This window comes from Blennius ocellaris (assembly GCF_963422515.1).
Source record: "Blennius ocellaris genome assembly, chromosome: 15".
In the NCBI taxonomy this organism is placed as follows: domain Eukaryota; kingdom Metazoa; phylum Chordata; class Actinopteri; order Blenniiformes; family Blenniidae; genus Blennius; species Blennius ocellaris.
Window position 1 is genome coordinate 19,540,094 of NC_137664.1, and position 26,900 is coordinate 19,566,993.

A 26,900-nucleotide genomic window follows, 5' to 3' on the forward strand; every position below is an offset into this window, starting at 1 on the left:
TAATTTGACGTCAGCCTCATACTAATCCAAGCATCTATTGTGAATAAATAGATCACCACAGAAGGAAATCTCTTACTATCTTTGAAACAAGTGTTGTCAAAAGTGAAATATACGCAGTTTGATTGTAGTTGTACGTATGTCCTTTTTTTGATGTACAAGGAGATTATTTGTTGTGTTGATCAACTGACTCAGATATGAATTTTGGTACCACTCGCTCCATCATTGACTTTTGATTCATGTCATCTCTCCTCATTGGCCGTCTGATGCTCGAGTCAGTGCTGCTGAAACAAAACGTTATATAAGGTCAGGCCTTCTGTTTTCCCCCACGCGGCTGCAATGCAATACTCACGACTCCAGCTCAGAGTGAGTCATGTAGGTGCTGGGGAATCATACAACAGGTAGGCGGAGAGAGAGAGAGAGAGAGAGAGAGAGAGAGAGAGAGAGAGAGAGAGAGAGAGAGAGAGAGAGAGAGGGAGAGCGAGAGCGAGAGAGAGAGAGAGAGAGAGGAAGTGGTGAGGATGCTCAACAGTCATTGCAGCTCTTTGCTCATCATTTCATAACAGTCATCGTGTTAAGATTACCTCCACGTGTCCCTGAGCAGCACCATCTCCACACCACCATGCTTGTCGAGGTAAGAATCATCTTCTCCCGCTGTCCGGCTTCTCCAAACTGTCTGATATGGTGTCTTCATGTGGCCCCCCTGAGCTGGCTGTCGGTGTTACATCTCCTGCTGAGACAGAACAGAGCGATGAGCAGATATCTGGAGAGGAAATCGGCGCCACTTCCCTTCAGTCAGAGAGAGAGAGAGAGAGACAGAGAGAGACAGAGAGAGAAAGTTGAAAAAAAAAAAAGGTCTGCAGCTCCAAGCTGCAGGGTGCTTCAGGTCGTTTACATGCATGCAAAAGAGGTGCAGCTGCTGTGAGAGCCGGTGAAGGGAGCACAGGTTTGAATATCCACCCGCCTGAGGAGTACAGGTACAGACTGTGTCTATTGAGGGGATTTACTGGAGGGATGCTTAGCTTTTCTGCAGTTCTGTGAGAGCGCTGTTAAATGTGTCTTTAATTTGTCTTGTCACATCTCATCCAGACTGATTCACTGACAGATTGGTTGGATTGGAATAGTATTTCACAATGAATAACACTAAGTAAAAATGATATTAAGGTAGTGACACTTTTAACACTAAGTAAAAATGATATTAAGGAAGTGACCTTAATATCATTTTTACTTAGTGTTATTCATTGTGAAATACTATTCTAATCCAACCAATCTGTCAGTGACTCAGTCAAATGTATAGATAACCACTCATGCATGAAAACATTGTAGCAGAGAGTGTTTTAGATCAGATCTCAGTGTTTCATACAGTGACATTGTTTATCGATGTCGAAAAGACCTTTTTTAAGTGCTGAGTACAAAGAACATGGTGTGTTTAGTAAATAGGAAGAAAAAGAGACCTCAAAGGATGGAAAAGAAATGAACCATAATCAATATTTGAATTGTAACTTTAGAGTTTTTCTTTGTTGTGGCACAAAGTACAACTGTACTGAGGTAGATCTCTTTAATGATGATATCTCAGCTCAGGTCTCAAGAAATGTGGTTTAAAGATTATTTCTGAGAAATTGCTTTATCTTTGTATTAATATTTGCTTAAATGTAATTGATAAAGCTCCATTTGTTTCTAAGCATTCCACCCATCTTTATCTGTGTCCCTCCACAATCGGTCAGACTGTCCTCTCCTTATCCTCTCACCCCAACCGGAATATCACAAAGCCGCCACCTCTGAGTTTGGTTCTACAAAGGTTTCTTCCTGTTCGAGGGCGTTTTTGCTTTCCACCGCTGCGTATACTTGCTCATGTGGATTTGATTTGATATGTTGGGGTTCTCTCTGTTTAAAAGCACCAAGAAATGACTGTGTTGTATTTGGCGCTCTATTAATAAAGTTGTTGGTGTTTATTGTTCTCTGTGGGCACATGTGGATTCGTTACGAAAACAACCAACGGCGCCAACTCCTGGATGCTAACGACATTGTTGTCAGCGTTTCTGCCGTCTTCCATTTCAAAACGTTGTGGTGTAAAAGCAAAACTTATCTGAAATGAAAACGTTAAAAACGAGGCGTTTTCACTTGGTGGTGCAGTCGGGGTTTAAAGTCGTGTGGTGTTATAATCTCTCTTTGAGCACACGAGAGTCCAGGTTTTACTTAATATTGCATCTTAACATCAGGTAGAGGATGAATCGCGTGAATTTGAAAACTTTCTTGTCGTAACACAACGAGAACGATATTAGTGGTCGGAGTGAATTGTCTCAGCTTTAACGCTGTCATGAAATCTAACCAAAGATTTCATAAGATCAATTGTACTTATTTGTCAATCGTGTGTGTCCTATTTTTCTGTTGTAAACTGCATTTCATCAGCGTCCATGTGAGACTTCTTAAGCTAACAACTGGTTCCGTATCTTGTTTGGCCAAGAAATGTACTTATCCTTAAATGTGCCATGACGTGGCTGCCACTTTTGAACAAATTATGGATCCACCAATATCACTTTACTAAAGGATGAGTGCAAGTATGAGTACTGACTTTTAGCTACAGAGTAAAGATACAACTACTTATTAAATGTCATGAAGCCTAATTTATACTCTTTATGACAAACAATGTTTGAAGGCTACCTCTGCTGGTCCAAATGTTTCTGGTGAATAAATTGCCTTTGTGGTACAAACTGTCTTTGGCTTCCTCTTGATATTTTGGGAGAACATCATTTGTAGTCTGTCTTACCTTTGTCATTCACATTAATAATAGAGAATCTCCAACTGTTTACATTTTTTTTGCCAAAAAATTAGGTCAGAGCTCTGGAACCTTTCCCTCAATCGAATAAAAAGTGTTTTCACTTTCAATATTTCAGTGCAGCTATGCTCTTATAGCAAAACTGTTTTATAGATCAAATCAAATAACTACAATGAGCCACATGTGGCTTCAAAGTAATTTGCAGACCACTGGCCTAAGCCAAAAGATGCTAATCACTCCCTGTGTTCTCTAAAACGTGCGGTTTATAGACCTCAGTGGGATTTAAGTATGTAACACAGAAAACCTGAAATGGCCCGCCAAAGACTTTTTGTACATACTGTACGTTAAATCGCATTTCTGGCTCTAATCCTGACGTCACAGCACCTTCCTTCATCTCCTCGGACTCACGTATGCACAACAACCCTGAGAACAGCTGAGCAAGAGCCTCGAAAAACAGCCGGCTCTCAGCATGACCCCTCATGAAACAGTCCCACCACAACACCACATCCCCGAGCAGCATTTACAGCAAACGGCGGCTCATCCGTGCAGATAAGAGTCTGCAAACTTCTGAGTGTCGAAAGATATGTCAATGTTCACACTCATGGAGGAAGTAGACGAACATACAAAATGTTTCAGGGAACTCAGCTGAGCATCAGTACGAATGGCTGGATGGATTGTTTTTTTTTCTTTTATAGCATCAAACATCAATGTCATGAATTAGTGCAAATTTTCTCATCTTCCCAAACTTCATTATTCTGATGAACCTTTGTGTGTGTGGGGGGGGGTTGTTCACCATTTCATTCAAAGGTCCCAAGTTATACAGTTGTTTTTTTTTGGTTTGTTTTTTTAACAATTTCACATACATTTCCACAGACATTGTATTCAAAGTGTATTTCCCCTAATCCAGTCTTGGTCCTGAATTTCAGCCAGTCTAAAAGTTCCTCTTGTGAGAACAGGCTGATTCTGTGTCTGTGCAATGAGCTTATTACAAAATAGTTAACGCTCGCTCCTCACTGTGATGGTAACTGTTGTGGGTTTTCATATGATAGTGAAATTATTCAGTATTTCAATAACGTTTCTTCTACCTGAGGGAGAGTCAGAGTATCCACTACCAGAGGGAGTGGTTATTTCACCCATTCGATGTCATGAAAGGAAAGATCTCAAAATCACCCATATCAAAATACATTCATAAAATATTAGTGAGTGAGGAAGATGAGAGGCATTTTCTTCACTTCTCGTGTCTTGTAAAAAGCTATGGGGACATATATTACTATTGGAAAACTATTATTTTGCATAATATGGAACCTTTGTATATTGTATTGTTCGTATAATATGAAGAGGGTTACATGATGCATATCTTGTCATCTCATTTTAAAATGTTTCCTGTATACAAATAGATTTCTGTGGAAGTAGATCTTAAAATATGATAGAAAACCACCTTCAAACTTCCATAAAAGTTTCTCAGTATCATTTAAGCACCTTCAACAGAGAGACCCTTGTAAGTGTTTGCAGTTGACTCATCATGCTTTCTGCTTTGATAATAGTTCAGCCCTGTTTGGAAAGTTGAGGGTCACAAATGAGTGCCAAAGCCCAGCTCACTGTTATAAAACGGGGGGATTTTGGTATGTAGTGGTTTTCAAATCCTTCTTAATTGGGATCAAGGGTCATTTGAGAAAGGAAAGGAATCTGGAGTTAAAGACTCACAGAAACACCAAATCAGAACGAAGCAGTGCCTCACACGGAGAGGTGCGTCGAGCCTCGAGCTGCTACGTACCGCAGTCGCTCTTGCTTTGCATTGGCATTCATGCAAATTCACCCAGTTGAGTAACTCTACTTCTCTCTGCTGAACCTACAGGAGCGCCATACCTGGGAAATGCAGTTTTGTGAAGCCCGTTGAAGTTCAGCCGCTCCATTCACAGTTGAGGGGAAAAAAGGAAGTCATTGGCCTCCGATTGGGAAGAAGGTCAGCCGAGCTTCCCGCTAATCGAGTTCTCTCTGCCCAAAAGATGTCAACAAACACCGCCGGCAGTATGGGAAGAGGAACCAAAACCTCCAGAGTGTCAAAGGATCATAAAAAGGTAAGCAAGTGTCGTTATTCACCACCACATTGTTCTCACACCAGGAAAGACCTGAAACATCCTCTGATTGGAAACTAGATACAGCAGCTTTTACAGAACTGGTCATCAGTTGTCAAAACAGACCATGTGGTAGTTTATCAAATTCAAGTTCAACAATCTCAATACTGTGTGCTTACCAACTTATTTCCGCAACTCAACAACCTTATATTGTACTTTAGGATAAAAATAGACTACAGTTGTTTTTACTTCCCGGTAAGCTGTATGATGTAAAAGAGATTGTTCAACTGATAAAAAAAAAATGTGATTAGACAGATCATGTTAATCCATCCAGTAAGTGTTGAATAGTTGTTAATTGTAATTGACCAGGAGAGAAAAGCATGAATGAAGACATGAATGGTTGTGTTTGGCAGCCCACAGCGGCCGCCCTGAAAGGAGCCATCCAGCTGGGAATCGGTTACGCTGTGGGAAACCTCAGCTCCAAACCTGACAGAGATGTTCTCATGCAGGACTTCTCTGTGGTGGAGAGCGTCTTCCTGCCCAGGTACATCCTCTCCCACACACCTTTACCTTCCACTGAGTTTTTATGCTGATATTGAGCCGATGCACATGTACAGTGAATTCTTGCTACCAATTTAAGAATCTTATGCTTAAAACATCAAACACTGATCTCGGTATTGATGCATACTATTTGCGTCTTTATTTACTTTATGATGGACCGGCAGCTCTCGGAGTCAAATCGGTTTCAATGGCTTTCAATAAATTACATGTGAATAAAAACATGCATCCAATTTTTTATTTTATTTTATTGAGATATCTGTCTCTTATAAAAAAGGTAACCTAATATATATAAAATAGCTTACCTAAGCATCCAAACGTGTGTTAAATAAAAGAATGAATGGTCACGGTTGCAGAATCTCGATGTAGGAGAGTGTCGGAAAACTAAAAACCGATAAGATAGGATGGAATTTTTATAATCTGCACCAACCAGTTTCTCACTGTGATCTTTCATGTTTTCTATACGTGGTGAAGAAAGTGAAAACATCTGCTTTTTGTCAAAAGCTAACAGTCATTTTGTGTGTTCTAGTGAGGGAAGCAACCTCACTCCAGCTCATCACTACCCAGACTTCCGGTTGAAAACATACGCTCCGCTGGCGTTCCGATACTTCCGTGAGCTCTTTGGCATCAAACCAGATGACTACCTGGTGAGCGTGAAGACTCAGAAAAAGTTTAACTTCTTTGAACGATATACTTCAGGTTTTCACTGACACTTCTGCATTATTGCTGGTTTCAGTACTCCATGTGTAACGAGCCACTGATAGAGCTGACCAACCCCGGCGCCAGCAGCTCCTGGTTCTACCTCACCAGCGATGACGAGTTCATCATCAAGACGGTGCAGCATAAAGAAGCCGAGTTCCTCCAGAAGCTGCTTCCTGGTTATTACATGGTGAGTTGCACTGTCGAACAAAGAAAACCTCATAAGGTGAAACCCAAAGACAAACCCATCTTGATACTTGCTGGTTTTAAGAGACAATGCGTAACATCAAAACAAGTTCAAATGTACCATTGGTAACTTTTCTTCTCTGAAATCCTACACATATACATATACTTAATAGGGCCCTTTCACATTTGGATAGTCCGGGACTCAGTTCACTTGTGTCCCACAAACACTGACCAGAAAGGAAGTAAAGAAGAAACGTGGCTCATTGATTGGTTCAGACCGAAAACAGATGTCGCTGCTTTAGCCCGTGGTGGCAAGGCTAGTTAGCTCATGGCTAATTCGTAGCCACAAACGATCGCAATATGTAGTTTTCAGACCAGATATCAATGACCTCAGTACTCCTCATCTGCCCACGAGATATTTTCTAACTTTTTCTTTCTCTGTCTGCTTCTTCTGATTCGCGTGGTTAGGTTTGTTTGTTTACTACCCAGAATGCGTTGCACACAACAGCTCATCCTCTCAACCTCCTCCCCTCGCAAAAAATTGTTTGCATGAAATCCGAGACCTAGCATTTCAAGGGGACCAGACATCGCTTGTTAGATCCGATTCAGATCTCAGGAGGGAATTCAAGTCGCCCAAACAAAACGATTTTTCCCCAAAGAGAACTCTGGTCCGGATCAAACTTGGGAATGTGAATGCGCCCATAGACTATATATCAAAGAGTTCTGGATGGACATGGAAAATGTCACCCTCTCAATTGAACCTTCTCCAAATGCCAGAAGTTCTTGCATCTTTGGGCCAACTTGCAAGTCAGATTAAGCATCTGCTGTACTTTTAGCTCATAAGTCTTGGCTTATTCATCCAACTTTTGTTTGCAACACGTGTCCATCCCTTATCATAAATGTGTGCATCATGTAGACATAAAAGAACTTGTCTTTGTCACTGTAGAATCTCAATCAGAACCCCAGGACACTGCTGCCCAAGTTTTACGGCCTGTACTGCATCAACTGTGGCGGCATCACTGTCCGAGTGGTGGTGATGAACAACGTGCTGCCACGAGCCATGAAGATGCACTACAAGTACGACCTGAAGGGGTCCTCCTATAAGCGCAGAGCCTCACGTAAGGAGCGCGGGAAGTCCTCCCCAACGTTCAAAGACCTGGACTTTCAGGAGATGCATGAAGGTCTGCACTTCGACCCAGACACCTACAACGCTCTGATGAAGACCCTGCAGAGAGACTGTCGGGTATGTTTTGTTTTTAATGAGCAAAATCCACATCTCCTCAAAGATTTCTCACTTGTCCAGGGAGTACATTTGTTCTGGTTGCCCACAGAACTTTGACAGAGGTTTTATGTTCTTCTGAGTTTTAAAACATCAACAGAGCTAATCCTCCTGCTGTTGAGTCAGAGCTGACGCTGATTCAAAAGAGGTGGTTTATACTCTCAGGACCATCAGTCAATCAGATGGTTGTTTTACAATAACTGTAAACTCTTGCTTACATAATTGTTGGTTCATGGAAGCAATATCCAGATGTTCTTTGGAACACACTAGATTTTGTCAAGGTCCAATTGGAAGAAACCACCAGGCCTCGATTATCAAAAAGGTTGTATTGACAAAGTACACTTGAATAAGGACTAGATTCAGGCCCTGTTTACAAGACAACTTCTCAAGTGGAAATGGAACATTCAGGGGTCAGTTTACATGACAAGGGTACTCTCAGCCTCTGGAATTGCGACTTCTTGAAAACAGCTCCCAATGTGGAACTTTGCGAAAACGATCCGACTCCGTCCCCGTGGAAACTGCAGAAAACACAAGTTCTTTGAAATGCTGCCACTGTGTCTGCGCACTAAGGCCTTAGTAAATAGTTCTTCTGCACATGCTTAAGTAGATGGACAATAACAACAATGTGTGACATGACTCTAAGTCCATATCATCCTGGGACTTGGTAGTTTATAGTTGAGGGTCACTGGAATAACAGTCCATGTTATTCCAGTGACATGGACTGGAATAGCATGGACGTCGTCTGGTCGTCTGTCCATATACATGTCTTGTTCTCCCATTGTTAATGTTTATGGTGTGTTGTTCTCTGCGTGCAGGACAAACAACAGCCCCTGCTATTTATGATGTGAAAGGGCTGAATGCGAGAAACTTGTTCGTCGAATAATTCACTGAAATCCAAATATTGGCCAAGCCCCTCACGATATACGCAGTTAGTTGAATTTAACAAACCACCACTGCTCACTTCACCTACTTTGTCAACATTACGCAACCACGGCATGCCAGTGAGCTTTGCCCGATCTCAAAGCTGTTACGATAACCCCATCAGTGCCTGCTTGTTATTTCATTAGTGAGGAACAACAGAGGGTTCCTGATGGAGGATTAACGCCCAGCACATCGAAGCACCTGACTCATGATCAGGCTGAGCAGCTGGACTCTGGGGCACAAAATGGTCCGTCTGGGTGTAATACGCCCTCATCGGGCTGCGGTTGGTGCATTATGTAACACTAGGAACATTAAGGGCCTCTTTGTTTACACAAGTGCCCACATGACATCAGCGTTTTTTTTGTCAGAGGCTTAGGTAGGGTACTTTTCGTTTGCATATCCAGGTTTAACCTCTTTAACCGGGACTTGCTTAGAAGTTTAAAAGATCAATTTCCAGATTTTCAAAAGAACATTTAACTATTGTCAAAGATATTGCAACTTCTCTTTCTAATCTTTCCATGGTGGAATTCTTTAAAACTGACACCTTGGTGAGCGATGGTCGTCCCAAAGGTGCAAATATAATTTTCTATGTGCCATAAGTTAGATTCCACAAAAAAAAAAGTGGTTTAGACAAGGATCAAATAATTCCAAATTGTCTTAGAAATTATTACATTAGAAAATGTAATGTGTTAATGTGGCCTTATCGACGGCTGCATCAGCGAAGTGCTCTAAAAAAGCACAAACAATGATGTTTAGCTCATATGTGACAATCAAATGGTGTTCTAAAAATAGAACACACCCCAGGGATTAAAGCTTTTGAAAGGATTTTTAAATTCTGAACATTCCCTTCTCAAGATTTCACAGTTACAAAGCTGTTTACCAATAACTGGTGGTTAGGCACAAATATGTAAATGTGTGCTAATCATCACATTACACAACGCAACGTTGTTTTGAAAACGATGCAGTTTTCAAAGAAATTGCATTTTCAGTGACGTCGGGTGGTTCAGAGTGGAGTTTGAGGACCTTGTTTGACCGTTCGTTTCAATGGGTGAATGTGACAAACAGTGTGAAGAGTTTCCAGACTGGCGAAGCAGTGAATTGTCAGTTGTCTGAGTGAAATCCATGAAGCACGTGGTCCCTGTGTCCTCAGGTCCTGGAGAGTTTTAAGATCATGGACTACAGCCTCCTGCTGGGGATTCATGTTTTGGACCGGAAGCCTCTGAGCAGAGGGAGCAGATGCGACAGCAGGAAAGGACAGAAAGTCCTCTACTCCACCGCCCTGGAGTCCATCCAGGGGACAGTGAAGGACCCGGAGCCGGTGGCTGACGATGACACGTGAGGACACCTTCCTTAAACATTGTCCTTCTATTTGGACGACTTCCCACGGCAGATATTCTGGAAAGAAAAAGAAAAAAAACCAAAACAAAAGTTCACACTTTTTCTTCGCTTTGAAATCACTTCTGCGGGTTTTTCTCGGAGCATCTTATGCAACAATACTGCCACTTTAATCGAATCCAAATGATAAGAGCTGATAGATGTGATGGCGCTGCTATGACAACCACTTCACACTTTGAAAATGCATAATAATCAGGACGGGTGAAGCAAATTGAATTAACTGTGCATGTTTTAGATTGGGTGGAATTCCTGCCAGACATAAGGATGAGAGCCTGCTCATCTTTCTAGGAATCATCGACATCCTTCAGTCTTACAGGTGAGCTCAGCATTTACTGCTTATATAGCTGTTTTATTGTGGCTGTATTTTGAACTTTGATTATTCATTGTCATTTGTGGAAGAATATTCATCTTTGACACACTTTAGGGGGATTTGTGAATAAATACTTTCAAATGAATACTGATAAAATACATATATATGTATAGTAATTAAAATGTTGAAACATGTCCCTCCTGTTATAATCAATTATTCTGATTCTGAAAAGTATTTTGTGATATCATTTGCAATTTGCTGTTGTATTTAATTGAGTGTAACCTAATGCAATTCAATTCAATTTAATTTAACATGTCGGTATGGTGTGTGCCCTTTTATTTAAAATTTTCATTGTTCACATTTGTTATATTGCATTTCTTACATTTAATATGTAAAATTCTTATTTTAAATATTTTTGTGTGATTATGTGTTTATTTAAATATGTAAATCTTTTAATATTTCTTTGTTTGTTTAGTAAGTGTGTCATTTGCCTAATTCATATATTCTATATTTAACCCTGAAAAAAAATCTAAAGCCACTTGCACAGCCTACTTTGACTTCCAAATTGATTAAAAAAAAAAAGTTCCATGTGATTCATATCATCAAACAGGCTCAGAAAGCTTTGGCTATTCTGTGTTTTCAGGTTTATCAAGAAGGTGGAGCACTCCTGGAAGGCTCTCGTCCATGATGGGGTGTGTAATGTAATGTATCTATATACAAAACATGTGAGTGAATTCCTCTCTGACAGGGTTTTATGTGTTTCAGGACACAGTGTCAGTCCACCGGCCCAGTTTCTACGCAGACAGATTCCTGAAATTTATGGGCTCGACTGTATTTAAGAAGCTCCATCGTAAGTCTGACTGCCTCGCCTTGTCTCCACTACCAACAGTCAGCTTTTAGCTTTTAAAGTCTGCTCTCTTTGTGTGCTCCAGCTTTAAGAGGAGCGTCTTCCAAGAGGAAGAGGAATTCCCTCTATGCCACAAAGTCAGCCTCGCAGGAGTTTCTGTCCCCTCAGAAGGAGAAGAAGGACGAGAAGAAGGCCCAGAGCATGGACAACCTGGATGGAAACTGTAAGTTTAACAAGACATCCCCTCACACAGACCTCTGGAGAGACTTTTGACTCACTGACTGATTCACGGCCTTGTTTGTTGTCACAGTTTACGGCTCGTCCGAACAGCCAGACGTGCTCCCGAGAACCGCCATTTCCTTTGAGTCCACCAATGTAGATGAAGACGACCTGGACAACAGGTACAGCAGAGGCACATCAGGGTATTAGGCAACAATCACTCAACAAAAACAACATAATCGGTCACTGAAATAAAGAAAAAGAACCAAGGATGCCACAGACCCAGGCCTCGATTGTATGTGGTACCAAATGTGATTTGTATCTGATGTCTTTCAATGCGAGGGACAAAGCAGTACGGCCAAAAACCATCACCTCTGTCCTGTTGTCAGTAAAGCTTAATGTTTAAGGCTTAATGTCATCAAGACAATCACGTTCGGTATTTCAAGAGTCAGACTTTTTTAGAGACATAGAAATCTGACTGTCATCTGCATAGCAGTGTACTGAAACATTGTGTTTCCTCAGTGTGAAGCCATGGGGCAACAATAAGTAATGGAGATTCCTTAAAATGATAAAATAGCGTTACAGTTTCAGCATGGTTTTTTTTGTTTTTTTTTTACTGATGAATCCAGCAAACATTCACAGTGATTTTATTTCTATTTTTCCAGTGAAGACAGACGAGACTCGAGTTCAACGCTGGCTCTGGACGATCCTCTGCCGTCCCTCAGCAGAAGCCAATCCGACTCCGAGCTGGACGTCTACTTGGTATGATTGATTTCTTCATACATTTTAATCTTTTGTGCACGCATTTTATTAAATTCCCGATGACCTCGGACGACTGAGGCGACTGGATCTCACCAAAGAACGAGGAAGTTCACACACAAAGTCGTCTGGTTCAGAGGGAAAAGTTGATTCTTTGGTCGAAGCACACACGGGCTTGAAAGCAGTCAGATTTACTTGACATTGCTCGACGTATTTTGCATTGACTTGCCAGGTGTGGGGGAGCAAAATATTGGATTAGGCGAAGCGCAAAGCATACCAAAATATAATCCTCTCAGATCCACATTCTGACATGTAAGCTGACGGTACTGTCACCTGCTCCAAACACCTTAGGACTTTCCTGAACTGTCACGCCGCTGTTTTCCAATTGATCCCATTCAGATTGCCCTCATTCCTTCTGTTCTTTTGTATTTGAGAAGATGTTTGAACTCAGGGGTCACTGGGTGTCTCTACATTTTCAGCATCACACAGTCCCACCCAGACCACCCAGCTGGACTTGATCACGCATCTATGAAGTGTAAGCTGCAGATAAATGCATCTCCTATTGATTTCTATTCATCTGCTTCTTGGTTTGCATGCTTCTTGCTGACAAGTGCCGTCATGTTGGGCCTTCCTGCTTGTTGTGGCATTGCCCCTGAAGGCCCCTTGCCGCGGTCCTGTTTACTTCCCCCTCAGTCCTCACATCTGTCGCAGCCTGAGAAACCTCCACGAATTCCCCGTTTTCCTCCAACACTTCTCTTACATAAGCAACAAATCCTTGCCCGGGCTTAAACGAAGCCGTTCTTCAGCCCACATTAAGCGGTCCTGCTCAGGCTCTGTGGGAAGCCTGCAGACGTCCCACTTAATCTGCTCCCAAAGCCTCTGACAGAACACAGCAGGGCTCGAAAAAACCATCACGTAGCTGGAAAGACAATCCAGGTCCCTCTAGCTTCTTCTTCTGGAGCAAGACGAGGCAGAATGACTGTGTTTGGATCAGACAGACGAGCTCCGTCTTCCCAGCCGCTTGAGCCTTTCTCTCAAAAGTAGCATCAATATAGGATGGTGAGGAGGTGAATTTATCGATCGCTCCATTTTATCCTGTAACTCGCCCGTTTTTGTTTGTGGGTTGTCATTTCGTCGTTTCACTGGGACAGAGGTCTGCCATCTTTACAAAGAAAGGAGTCATTTTTGGCCACTTTCTATCAAACTTATTGACATTTCAAAATGAAGATTACAGTTTCTGAATATCAACGATGAACAGTGATAATCTCGCAGATGGAGAAGTGGATTTGTGATCAGATAGTTGCTGGTATTTATATTATATATTGTAGTGCATATATTAGGCTGCATTTAAGTCATTTTAAAATGACAATTGGGGACTTTTTTTTTGTAGTTTCTGGTGTTTACGCCATTTTTAACAGTTTTTATTTTTGCCATTCTCGTCATTTTAGCCATTTTTGCTGTCTTGATTGCTTAATTGTTTTTAGCAGCTTTAGCTTTAGCCTTTTTAGTCGTTTTGGTCATTAAACTGACTTAAAGATTTAAACAGCAGATTTAAACAGTTGTTATTTTTAGTAAAAAAAAACAACAACAGCTATCTAAGCTAATTGCAGATAGTTTTAAAAACAAAAAAACAATGGCTGTTTTTAATCCTTTTATCTGCTTCAGCAGCTTTTATTACGACGTTAAACATTTTTAGCAATCTAAACCATTTTAAGTTTTTTTTTTTTAGCTGTTCAATTTATTTGCATTGCTTTATTTCATTAACCATTTTAATCATTTTAGTAGGTATAGATATTTTTTGCTGTTTCAGCTGTTTTCGGAGGATTTGAGTCAGTACATTGAGACAGTACATCGCAGGGTTCAGTACTTTGAAAATCAGGTATTTGCTTATTTTTCATTTAAAAAAAAAGACAACAACTCAAAAGATAAACAGGTATTAGTAGTACATGTAACTGAGTCTGCCCTCATTGAACAAAACACTAGTTTGCTTCAAGACTTTTCTTTATTTGTATTCATTCTGTTATCTTTCTCACATTTGGGGTGAGAGGTAATGTTCATGTGATATGGTTTATATTTACAAGTCAGTCCCCTTGAAAGATTTGCAACCCAAATCTTTTTTTAATATTCAAGTTAAAAATGTATATGCACAGGTAAATTCGTGAAATTCCTTACAAAGGAATTGAAGAGCAATATATTTTGCAGCCTTGCATTAAATAATCACCATCCGACCTAGTTGAGGAAGATATTTTTGTGTTGTCTACACTCAGTATCTGCTCATTAATTCTGCAAAACATTCACTTTGATGGACAGCTTAGTCACTTCTGGAAATATTCTCTGTCTGACGGGCAGAATGAAATTCATCCAACAAGAAGAAAAAAAAAAAAAACACTTCAGGGTGTTTCATAAGCTGAAATCTGCATTTGTGAAATAAACAAGCTGATAAAAAAGCCTAGATAGCATAGATGCTTATGTTCAATTATTAGTCAAACATTTTCATTGTATACATTGTATATTTAAAAATAGTTTAATGTTTTTGATAGATTTTATGCTTAAAATGTTTGCGTTATAAGTCTCCAAAGATTGTACAGACTAAGAAATGTTCTATTCTATTCTATTCTGTTCTGTTCTATTCTATTCTATTCTATTCTATTCTATTCTATTCTATTCTATTCTGTTCTGTTCTGTTCTGTTCTGTTCTGTTCTGTTCTGTTCTGCTCTGCTCTGCTCTGCTCTGCTCTGCTCTGTTCTATTCTATTCTATTCTGTTCTGTTCTGTTCTGTTCTGTTCTGTTCTATCATGTCAATTATACTATATTGTATTATTATTACGGAAAATATAAGGAAATTTGAATGGTTCAAGCATAACATTGCTATTTTTTTGCTTTGTTACTCAGTTCACTTTTCTTTTTTCTTTCTTTTTTTTTAAATAGCAATCCCCAGAAACATGAAATGGAGTTCAGTTGAGTTCAGTTAAATGAGCTATTTAGGACATTTTGATGTGATTCTCAGTCTGAAAGATTGCACAAACTTGTCAAAATCATGAATTTAGAGATGCCAAACATGCAGCCCTCGGGCCAAAACACGTCTCCCAGATGGTCCATTCCACCCCACAAGATGACGCAGCAATGTGTAAAAAGAAAAGTGTTATATGTGAGGAACTTAGGTTTGAATCCCATACAGAAACATAATCATCATATGAAATGAACTTCTTGGAGACATTCGGAATTGTCAATAACTTTAACTATTATGCTCAGTTCTTACTGGTCTTGTTCAATTCGGATCAAATGGGGCTGAACCAAAATATGTTTTGTATTCCTACATGAATTGAAAACAGTGGTCCCAGTTCTTCCCCCTGAAGACCCCAAGAAGCCTGCATACAAAAGCAAGAACCTTCAAAAAGTGTCTCAATATTGATTTTCATCAACATATACAAATCCTATTTTTTATAACTTCGGGACAAGAGGGTCTTGGACTTCAGTGTAAAATCCACTGATATGAAAAAACTGACTGAGGCTGCATGTTTTATCACAACCTGACAGATCTAGTTCATGACTATGTGAACTAATCTTGGTGCTAAAAACACATTTCTAGCTTTTTGATGCTGTTGGTAAACAACATTCTTATACTCAACTACTGTTAATGTTTTATCACTATAAAAAAACCCATCATTATTGTCATTATTGTTTCCATTTTATTTATTTCATTGTATTATTTCTATCTGGGCTCATTATTGTCATGTACAAGTCAGTACATTCTGCTTTAGCCTGTATTAAGGCATAGCCTCAATACACCATCTTGTGGTACAGAGTGGTATTACCTAACAGGTAAACATTTTTGTTGTTTCTTGACATTCTGTGTGATTAGAATCTTTGTGTTTTCCAGTGAGGACGGACGAGTGACGTTCCCAGTTCTTCTGACCTTTGACCTCCGGCAGCACGGAGACATCAGGACCTCGGCTGAGCCTCGACGGAACGCCGGCCAGAAGCAGCTTCTGTCCGGCTTTCACTCCACAGTCACACCCGACGTGTTTCTATGCGTTCAAATCACTGCGCCACGGCGTCGATCGAGGGTAAAACACTATGAAGCTGCCTCATCTGCTGCGATTGTACACTTTAGCTATATTTGATTTCTGATTGGTGGTGAGATGCTGAAACGTCCCAGTGGCTGGCTCCCTGAGGAAGTACCAAGAAATTACCTGTCACTTTAAAATCGTGTGTTTGTAGAAAGTTATGTTGAAGATTATGGTTGTATTAAAAGCTGACAGGTGAGCCGTTCGCTTATGTTTGGATGAAAATATTGTATAATTACTTTTGTTTTTTGATGTATGAAATGTTTAAAGCTCAAGTTATCATTTAGTTGATCGCACCACTGTGCCTACAGTCCAAACATGAAGAATCTTTTTTTTTTCCCCTCATCGCAATATTTCTTTCTTGTTAATACTACACTTCATATATTCCACTTACTCAGTACTTTAACTTGTACATATCTCATAATGACAAATTGTTATCATGAAAAACAACGAGGATAATAAGTCCCAAGCAAAGCAAAGGACGGGCTCTCTTGGCGCAGTTGGATGTTTTGGACGCTTGGACTGAAGTCTGCTTCACACTCAGGATGAGACGTGGTGAAACGGTGGTATTGGCAGCAAAATACCAGCTGGTCATCAGGACAGCCAGTCTATTTTTCAAATGTGCTTTGGATACAGATTTCATTTTACCTCGGTTCTATTAAGATAATGGCTGTCTTCAAACGTCTTTCAGGAGACAAATAAACTTTAATTTCATCTTCTTCTTGTCCACATGCCTTACATTGTTAGGCTTATATGTGATTTATAGGTATTCATTTGGGATATAGCAATATTTCATAGTAATATTTGGGTAATAAATGGCTATTTAATGTGCTGGTGTTCCTTTTTTGTGTGTGTGTAAATGTTGTACTGTGTCATTCCAGTGAAAACAGAAAAACACAACTTTTTGAAAATGCTCCAACTTCGTCTCCATGGAAATGGGGTACCACACACTTTTTATGACACTACGCATGCACACTACAGCCGGAGTGTCATGACTCCCAGTCCATGTTCTGCTGGGACTTGGTGGTTTTATAGTTGACAGTCACAGGAATAACAATCCAGCTTCATCGTCTGACCATGCAAACGTCTGTCGTCATTATTTCTCTCTATGCGTGTGTGTGGTTTCATTACAAAATCAAACAACAGCACCCACTAGTGGCCCAACACACTAACTACATCATGTTCAGCATTTCTGTGTAAATGACCATCGTTTTCAATACGTTGCCATGAACCTTTCAGGAAGGACAATGCAAAAATGACACATTTTCACATGAATGGACATTAAAGGTATACAGGAGGATTTTCAGGAATTTTAGGAAAGAACCGCCCTCTCCACCGTTTGAAAAAAATGCGCATGCGCAACGCTGTACCTGCTCCCGAGACGGAACGCCTACTAAAACGCGTGCGAGAGACATGCACGAGCCCAGTTCTCCTCGTGCACGCTCTGTTTACAAGTCACAAGTGGGCATCGCTCACATAAGCTCACTTTACAAGAAGATTTGCACCAGAGGGGGTGAAACTGTGTAAAAATGTCCGAGAATAATGCGTCGGGTCGGCCACCGGCATGATGAGGACCGTGTGGAGTGAGCTGCACGCAGGGACGAGCACGTACGACGGGCTTACGTCATATATCACCACAATGATTGACAATTGGGAGGACCAGTTATTTTGATGATCCACCCGGAAGAAGAAAATCCTCTACTATACCTTTAATGTCTTTTTTATGTTTCACTGAATATACCTTGTACAGTATATACATACTATGTATGTGTGTGTGTGTGTGTGTGTGTGTGTGTGTGTGTGTGCGTGCGTGTGTGCGTGCGTGCGTGTGTGTGTGTCCATGCAGATTTAAATAATTAAATACTTTTAAGTGGGTTTTTTTACACTGGTATCTATGCCTGTACTAAAGTAGAGAAACGGAGTACTTGTACCACCTCTGGCAAATCACTGCATGGGCTCAGGAACGCTTCTGTCAACCGTCGTCCACCAACGCAGTTTATAACTGCAACAATATGAGACAAACCTCAGAAGAAATCCTGAAATCCATTAAAAGCACTGCCGTTCAAAAAGTGGAGGTGGAGCAGGAAAATACAGTGGCACAGAGGGAAGAACGCACAAAGAGAAACCACAGGAAAAACTCCAAATGGGCATTTATATTGTGGCTTTCACTGAAATCATAACCTTGGGAGATTTCCGATGCCGCATTGTTCAGAACGTACAGCATTTAGAGACACATGTACACAGCCTGGGTTATTTTCAGCGAGATGAAACCACAACATCCTCTTCATGTGTCTCAGCAGCGCGACTCCGTCGTAGCGGCGTTTGGGTCTCAAATTGGGCTCCCCGCAGAGCAGACCCGCCACATGCTGAACACATTCAATCCATCATGGAAGAAAAATGACAACCAAAGTCAGCAGACTGCTGAAAACCTGCATAATACAAGGATGGGGGGGAAAGATCTGACTTTGCCAAAACTAACTCTGTCAGACCTCGAACGCCCCCGGAGTGGAGCTAAAACAGGAGCTGGTGCAGCACAGTGGTGAACGCGGAGCTGTCCTCACAGACTGAAGCTCGGCCAAACTCCAACTCTCCTGGAGCCCAGCCAACTGCAAAGCATCCACCGTCTGATCCAAAGATGAAACTATAAGATGAGTTTCCCTGAAATATTTGATTCAGAAAGACAATAATCCATGATTGGACATGAACTAATAGTAATAAAGTGTGCATTCATAGACGCGTAATAAATGATTATTCCGTTATTACAGTTCATCATAGCTGAGATTTGAGTCTAAAGTCACAAAACACTTCAGGTATATAAACTGTGGGCCAATGTCGTGTTGAAGTCTGTTTCTCACTCATAAGCAAGGTGTAGTTTGAGGTCGTCGAAGGCCCACCTTCCAATGAGAAACGCATTTCAAGGGAAGAACTGGCTGACTAAAGATTCGAATAAAAATTAAAAATCAACACTTTCTTCAATATTTGTTTATAAATGTTAATGAAAGATAGGAATCATTTGTCGTCATTTCAAAAACAAACAAATTTAATATTGAAATGATTAATGAACTAAATTTTAACGTACCTCTCACGGCCCTCCATCAGTAACTTAAGATTTGAATGCATTTTCTTGAACATTTCTATATACTGTATATGTATGTATATATGTAAAGATTTACCAGATATTTGATTGCATAAAGCATGTATTTAGAAGAACCTACGATTTGTATTGCCTCTTGATCTAAACATTTGCTAACAACAACAGCAACAAAATACTACGACTACTACTACTACTACTACTACCACTACTACTACTACTACTAATAATAATAATAATAATAATAATAATAGCAATAATAATACAAATACCTGAGAGGACTCATCTGTGCACAGCAAGGAAAAGTTTTAGTATTTGGTGTAAAATTATGGAGTAAAACTTTGAAAACTCAGATAAAGGAATACTCAAATACGAAGCAATGTGAGCCAAAGGTTCTATGATATTTTGTAATCAATGTGGATAAAAAGGGGTTAAAAATAATTTGTTGTTTGGAGCATTGAAGTTGCATAAATGGATCTATTTTCCTTCTGACTTCTGCACTTTTTGCTGCATACTAATCTAAAAACGTCTCACATAGGACATACCGTATGCCAGTCAAAGGTTTTAGAACGTCCCAGTTATTTATTGCAATTGAAGTTGTATACCTGGTATAAAGGTAAGTAATGAGCTGTCAGGGGTAAAAAAATAAATAAATAAGAAAGAAAGAAAAATAAAGTAAGGTTACTCAAAACTGAAAAGAGAATGTACATTTCCAAAAATACAAAAGGGCCATTATCAGGGAACAAGACAAGAAATGGGTGAACAACTTAAAGTTGTTCTGCAGCAATGGAGGTTGATCAAGATTAGAAAGTTGCAGTTAGTAATTCTGACAGGTGTTCGAGCTTCTCTGGATTAAAGCAAGCAAAGACATATTTTATTTCATATTTCAAATAAATGAAGCTCATTCATTTATCCCTTCATATTTCAACAATGTGATTTAACTATGATTTAATGATTTTAACGACTTGCACGTATTGTTGTATCCTGTTTTTGAACAATTTGGAGCCGTAAACAAATCTCCACTACTCCTGTTTCTTAACCATCGCCAACCCCAAACAAGCGGGAAAAGATGAGATCCCTTAATTAAACAACATGATTTGTTCTCTCTCCGCAGGGAGGTCGGTTTCAGTTTGAGAAACTAATTACAGGGTGCTATCAGCTCTTTTTACAATGGTTTTACTGTTTACTCAAAGACTGGCATGTCTGTTCATTCGACACGCTGGAGAGTCTTGACCTGAACCGGCCCAACCAGTCGCACTGGTCACTTTTACACACACACACACACACACACACACACACACACACACACACACACACACACACACACACACACACACACACACACACACACACACACACACACACACACACACACACACACACACACACAGGTGATTAAAGTGACTTTGAATGAAGCGTTTCTTTGAATCCGGACGGCAGCAGCAGCACCCATATACACTCATCTGGAATTCACAGAGAATTGAAAAGCAAAGATTCTAAAAGGATTCGAAATCAAATTAAATTCAATTATATAAAGTTTTTAAACATGATTTTTATGAGCTGAAGATGCTGTCACGCTTTTCCCCGGTCTTGTATAGAAATCATGGCCCAACCAGTCGCACTGGTCACTTTTCAAGGAAGAAAAAGAAAAGAATCAGTCCAAAAGTACACATGTTACCATAAAAAAAACCCAAAAAACAGTCATGTTAAAAAAAACAGTCTTATTTCCATCAGTTTCTTTGAGCTAACAATTGCCATCTCTGCTAACCAAGGTGCTGGACACAACAACAAAAATGCAAAAATGTGACCATTCCAGATGCAATAAAGCCAATAATAGTAGTCAAATGTCCTTTGTTTGAGGATTTTCCAGTGACATTTCTTGAGTTTGTTCCACAGGAAGGGAGTTGTTAAACTTAAAATACTCTTTTCTCACCATGCTCGATCATCACACGTACACTAAAGGTATAACACACACCACAGTGTGAATTTATAGTTTTCAAATCAGATTACAAGGGATTATAACAGATTTATTTTCAGGAGTGTGATTAGACACTGAGTTGATTTCTTTTTATCAAAGCAAAGGCTGAAAATAAGCCAAATCTGCCAGTTGAGTTATATTCCTTTTAAACCTGATATCATCCCACCCCTTCCACATCCCCTCTTGTGCTTTCGTCCTAAATTACACACCGGAGGACCACGAAACTCTTCGGTTAAGTAATTTACTGACGTGTCCTTTAATGGCAGTCTGAGTCATCCTCGCTGACATGTGTCCTTCACCTCTTTGTTCTGTGAGTCAGGGGGATCAACGTCTCCCGACTTTCGACCGCGGCGCGCCCGGAGCGAAATCTCCCGCGAAGCCCCGCGTCGACGGAAGCCGCGCGACACACCTGCAGCGCGTAAGCCCCGCCCACATACCTGCGAGAACCCGGAAGCTTGCCTGTCTTTCGAGGCTTCAAGAGAAAACACCCTGCGATCGTCTCTCCCGTCCTAAACCTGCTCTTTTTACCCGCCTTCCAGCTTGCCCGGGCCCGCTGCGGAGGTTCGAGCCGGCCGAGGGGACTCACGGAGGCGGTTTCACCCGGTAAGACCGCGGTATCGGTCGACATGTTTTCTCACCTTTTCACTGCCATATTAGGACATTGTGGCGCTGCAGCCGTTTCCTCTCGCCTGTTCCCAGTCCGACCGGCGCTAATAAGCGCTTATTTCACCACGATTTGTTGTTTAGTTCTTGTTCACGTAACCTAATCTGAGCTGTGTCGGTGTTCAAGTGAGTGTAAGTAAACAAAAGTTGTTTTTTTTGGTCTTCTGTATATTCCACCTGTCAACAAAAGGCACATTTCAGGCGTATACATGTCACTTTGTAGACTAAAAGTAGCTCAAAACGTATTTGGAAAAGTCAAAATAACTCTTCAACTGATAATAAAGTAAAGTATCTTGAGACTGGTGTTGTATTAAACTTCCATGTCTACATCTTGATAAGACAACGTGGTGGAGTGATGCTAAAAAAACACTATAATCTAGTTTAAAATCCAGCTTAAACAACCTCCTGCTTTCTAAAGGTTGACTTATATATGTTGATATGTTTCAAAACGTGAAGTTTGGGGTGTGTTTCCTCTCCACTATGAGTATGTAGGGTGTGAGACCCTCAGAAGTTATATAATAATGGAAGGTTTGTTTACTGTGTGGTGTGGGGCTGTTCAATAATCACAATATATTGTTATTGCTATATAAAAGTGTATGATACCTGTATTGGAAAGGACTCACTGAACATCGGTCGATCATATCCACCAGCCCAACACTTCTCTTTCGATCATTGAAACTACAACTAGTCAAATATTGTCCCGTTAGTCACTAATTTTTAGTTAATAGTTGTGAGCTGTGTGAACTGTGTTTACAGTGTGAATACAGCAAGAGACATATGTAGTTTATGTCTTTTCTGCAAGGACGGATGTCAACAAAAGAGGTTGGAACTACTTCATTAGAATTCTAACTCCTGAGTAAATTAAGAAAGTACCTTAGTAACACTGCAGGCACTTGGAATGATGCCATGAAAGATTGTTACATGTTATTTTGCTTTGACACTCTTGCTAATTTTGTGTTGGTGATGTTGATCAATTTAAAAGTGCATGTTGTGGTGCATTATGAGTATATAGATGTGTAGATCCTCACTATTGGAAATGACAATGCAAACTTTGTACAGAGGGTCATTTGATATATATACAGATTGTAATATTAATATTTTTAATTTACATTTAGGTGTTTATTTATCACAATTCCTATTAATATTGCAATACTCAAATACATAGTATTGCATGTTTATACATTGTAAAGTCCAATTGCAATATGTTGTACATTCACTGCAACGTCAAACTGAAGTATGAAAGAAGAGTGGGATTAATCTCGATTAATTCAGAACAATTTCCAATCAATAATAAAAAAAAAAAAAAATTGACAGCATTCTTTTTTTTTTCTTTCTTACCAGTTGGCTACAGGACAGAAGATGGGGACAATAATGAAGGAAAATTGGCATTGTTATTTGGATAAACAAATCCAATAAATACAAATATAAACACATTACATTTGGTCTCATGGTTGTCGTTCAGCGCAGCATCACAGATTATACTACCTCATATTTGGCTTCTTTTATTCCCTTCTTCTGAAACTTTCTTGAAATTCTGCAGACATGACGTTTATCGAGCAGCTGGACTTTAGTTAGATTATTTTAAAGGACCGTGTCAGAGAGACGGGCGCGGCAAATAGGATTGTGATTTAGTTTATTATATTATCTCTCTTAACCCCGAAGGCTTATTTCAGGTGTCTCTCTGGACTGGAGCAACTTCTCTGTGGTTTGAGGAACTGATGCATACGTGACCAATTTAGCGTTTGCAATAGTGATCAACTGGGGAAACGTTTATATCTTGCAACATTGGAAATGTGGTCAAATGTTTAAAAAAAATTTAATAAATAAGTCATTTGATTGGAGACAGTAAATTAACCAACCTCTCTGGAAAATACACTTCTTTTACATTATTGACTTCTTTTGTGTGAGAATGCAAAAATGTACCCAAATGTTTCTTGAAACAATGTTGTGTAAACGGCCTAAATCGATTAAAAACTAAACTTTTTTTTTCTTCATTAATATTCTTGTTGCGATAGTTGCAGCTGCTCTTTTCGACAAATGGCAATTGAGGGAAACTTCGATTAGCTAATTGCTTTAACCACAAAATGACCAATTTAATCAATTCTGATTATAATATCTATACACTGAATATTACAAAGACAGCTGCAAATCGGTGCAGTTCACTTTCATTTAACTGGCGTAGCCGTGAAACATCTATTTTTGTAAATTATAACTGTCACTTAGTTAACTTGCATTAGGTCTATTTTGCATCATGTAATGCAAATGAATTAAAGTGTCAAATATATTCTCCAGTGTACATTATCTATTTGATCCATCTATTCACTTTTTTCTCAAGTATATCAAACATTTTATTAATTCTAATAATAGTTTATTAGATATACAAATTGCGTTTCGTGGAGCTGTTCTGATTAGCAGTTAATAAATGTGCTCCTGACCAACATAAGGGCACAGCTATTGTGCTGTTAAGAGTAAATAGGAACTGCCAATTGTGTTGATTTTTTTTTTCCACGAGGAAGAAAGCATGCATTTATGATTTAGTGATTGTTTAGGTTTGTAGTTGACCCTGGAGGTCGCCTCACGCTGGCTGATGATCCAGACCACACCTGTGGAGGGCATGTGCACACTGATCCTCCCTCCCTCTCTCTTCCTCTACCTTTCTTTCTCTCTCTCTGCTCCACCGCTGCAGATTTGTGAGTGGCATGTGTCCCTCCATCTGGCCCGCGCATGCATTGCATATGGACATTGCGTAATGGCCCGGGGCCATGGCAACGCGGCGCCGCAGCGCGACTCCCGACACGTGGGTAAAGTGACAAGGGGCAGAGAAGCAAAGTGCTTATGTAAACGCATTAAGAAGACCAAACCGCTGCGGCCACGTTCGGTCACCCTGTGGAATAAGAAGGGAGAAAGGAAAAAGAAATAGAGAGAGAGAGAGAGATCTTTCTCAGAGTTCATTAAAAAGTGAGAACAAGCGACGGCGCAGGAAGTCGCCGGAAGTACTGAGCCGCACCTCCTTCTCTTTCGTCATTTATTAATCAAGCTTGTCTGAAACGGTAGCAGACATGCATGCTGGCTGCTGTTTTTACACGACCACTGGCTCTTAATATTTGACGCCAACGGTCCCCCCCCCAAAAAACGCGTGGCCAGTTTGAATGTGAACTCCAGATGTTGCTGGCTGCAGCCGCAGAGCCGTGCCGGTCGTTTACTGAAGCCGCGTGGGGAACACCGAGCAGGTTGTTTGGGTTTGCGTTCAGCCTGAGCTCCTCCGGTCTTTATCCCCCGGAGCCAGCCTCCAGTTCCAGATGAGCCGACCGGCGTCTTGTCGTATTTGTGCCTGAGCGCGACCTCTGCTGCCCTTTAAACGGATGAGCGGGTTCGTGTATTAGGTCTGAAAATGCATCACAGGCAGAATAAGCCAGGGATGTTAACATGACGTCTTTTTTTTTTTTTTTTTCTTTCATGAACCAGATGGGACATCAGTGTTTTGATCTGTTTGGTTTAAAACAAGTAATTCGGTGTTAGCACTTTGAAAAAATTTTTTTTACACAAATAGCTGGTTGGTAGGTTGCAGATTCGATGCCCTACATGCCAAAGTGCCCTTGGGCAAGACACTGAACCCCAAACTGCTCCCATTGGACTGACGGCGCCTTGCTTGGCTGCAGCAATGGTGATGAGCCATGTAAAGCACTTTGGGAGCTGCTCACACAGCGGAAAGACACGAGATAAGTGAAGTCCATTTACCATTTACAAGACGGCGCTCAACCGTCAGTATGGACAGATGCAACGAGGTGGTAAAACGTCGGCCCCCTCACTAACCGGGACCCCAAATATTTTGTCACTTTCAAAAAACCATTGATTTTTAAACACATTTCTTGAGAGTAGTGGACACAGCACAGCACTGAGACTCGAAGCTGAAATACCGTGCTGCTGCCATGAAAGCCAGTGACCCCCGTTGCTAATAACGTAGCCGCAAATTGTTAACCGATGCCTTCAAAGGGTTTTTATTACGCACGCTATGCTGACAGGAACAATGTTTGTTTCTCCGACAGGTTGGTTTCTGATATCGCCACTGACGAAACATTCCTGTCACCACTACGAATTATCTAAGCGCTGATGTTCTCTGGAGACGAGATGCGACGGCTCCATCTCCCATATTTGCGCTTCAAGTAGAGAACCGATGCTAGCAGTTGGCTAATAAAGACGATCTCGGTGTGGCTGCACCCAAACATAACACCCTCGCCTATCCAAGCCTTTAAACAACGGCAAGTGAGGCAGCTTGTGTATAATTGCTACTGAAATAGAAACATAATCGGGTTGCCAAGCAACTGGCGAGGATTGTGGGAAATGGAGAACAAAAAGTGGCACGTATCCCGCATTCATCAGGTGTGCACAGGTGTCTGTGTGTGGCGTGCACGCGTGTGCACGTGTCGATCAGTGCGGCTGGAGTGTTTGTGGGATGATTGTTGTTTGTGAGATTACAGTGGAGGTGTTGGATTACGATCACTCTCACTGCGGATGTGGCGTTGCTGCGTGGGGTTTATATACGTGTGTGTATATATATATTTGACAGGCGAGACCACGCTTTAATCTGGGCTTGTTTGGCAGGACAAATCCCTCCCAAAAAAACCAAAGCAATCAAACAAAAACACAGCCTCTCGTCCCTTTCAGTTACCCTTTTGTTTTTCCAAAGAGAGACTTGTTATTTTTGTGTCTCCCGCTGGCTGTGCTCCTGGTGTTCTGGTCCCCCTACTCCTCCCCCCCCCCGCCCCCCACCGTGCCGAGGGATTTCTCCTGTTCAGTGAAATCTGCAGCAGCTCTCATGGCACGGCCATCCAGAGCCGTAATCCAGACGTCCAAGCTGCTCCATTATAAATCCCGTCCAGAGTTCGCGTTGGCTGGCGACTCATCAAGAGCCCGCCAAGATTATTTATTTATTTTGAGCCTCTCAGGACATTGGCAGCCTGCTGTCATCTGGTGACTCGGGAATGACGAGATACAGACATTTAATCTGTGCAGCGGCGTGGTGTGCACACTGGGGGGGTCTGCACGAGATCTGAGAGTTCAGGAATGCACTCGGTCTCA

General features: G+C 40.8%; 2 protein-coding genes across 3 annotated transcripts in view; both read left to right on the top strand.

Moving 5' to 3' along the window:
* Nucleotides 1-4,779: 4,779 nt before the first annotated feature.
* Nucleotides 4,780-21,765, top strand: pip5k1ba (phosphatidylinositol-4-phosphate 5-kinase, type I, beta a; the record flags this gene model as incomplete). Its single annotated transcript, XM_080509951.1, has 16 exons — nucleotides 4,780-4,851; nucleotides 5,262-5,392; nucleotides 5,936-6,053; nucleotides 6,143-6,295; nucleotides 7,238-7,534; nucleotides 9,642-9,826; nucleotides 10,122-10,202; nucleotides 10,840-10,888; nucleotides 10,962-11,046; nucleotides 11,129-11,266; nucleotides 11,354-11,444; nucleotides 11,928-12,024; nucleotides 15,955-16,089; nucleotides 20,295-20,298; nucleotides 21,478-21,576; nucleotides 21,698-21,765. The coding sequence occupies 16 exons, from the start codon at nucleotides 4,780-4,782 to the stop codon at nucleotides 21,763-21,765; spliced, it is 1,803 nt and encodes a 600-aa protein (XP_080366077.1).
* tjp2a (tight junction protein 2a (zona occludens 2)) overlaps nucleotides 21,629-26,900 on the top strand; it is a 41,142-nt gene continuing 35,870 nt past the window's right edge. Inside the window, exon 1 of one of the 2 annotated variants that reach the window (XM_080510422.1) lies at nucleotides 21,629-21,761. The gene's annotated coding sequence lies outside the window, so the exon portion shown is untranslated. Of the gene's footprint in view, nucleotides 21,762-21,856; nucleotides 21,954-26,900 lie in introns of those variants that run through there. The other variant, XM_080510423.1, reaches the window with a different exon arrangement.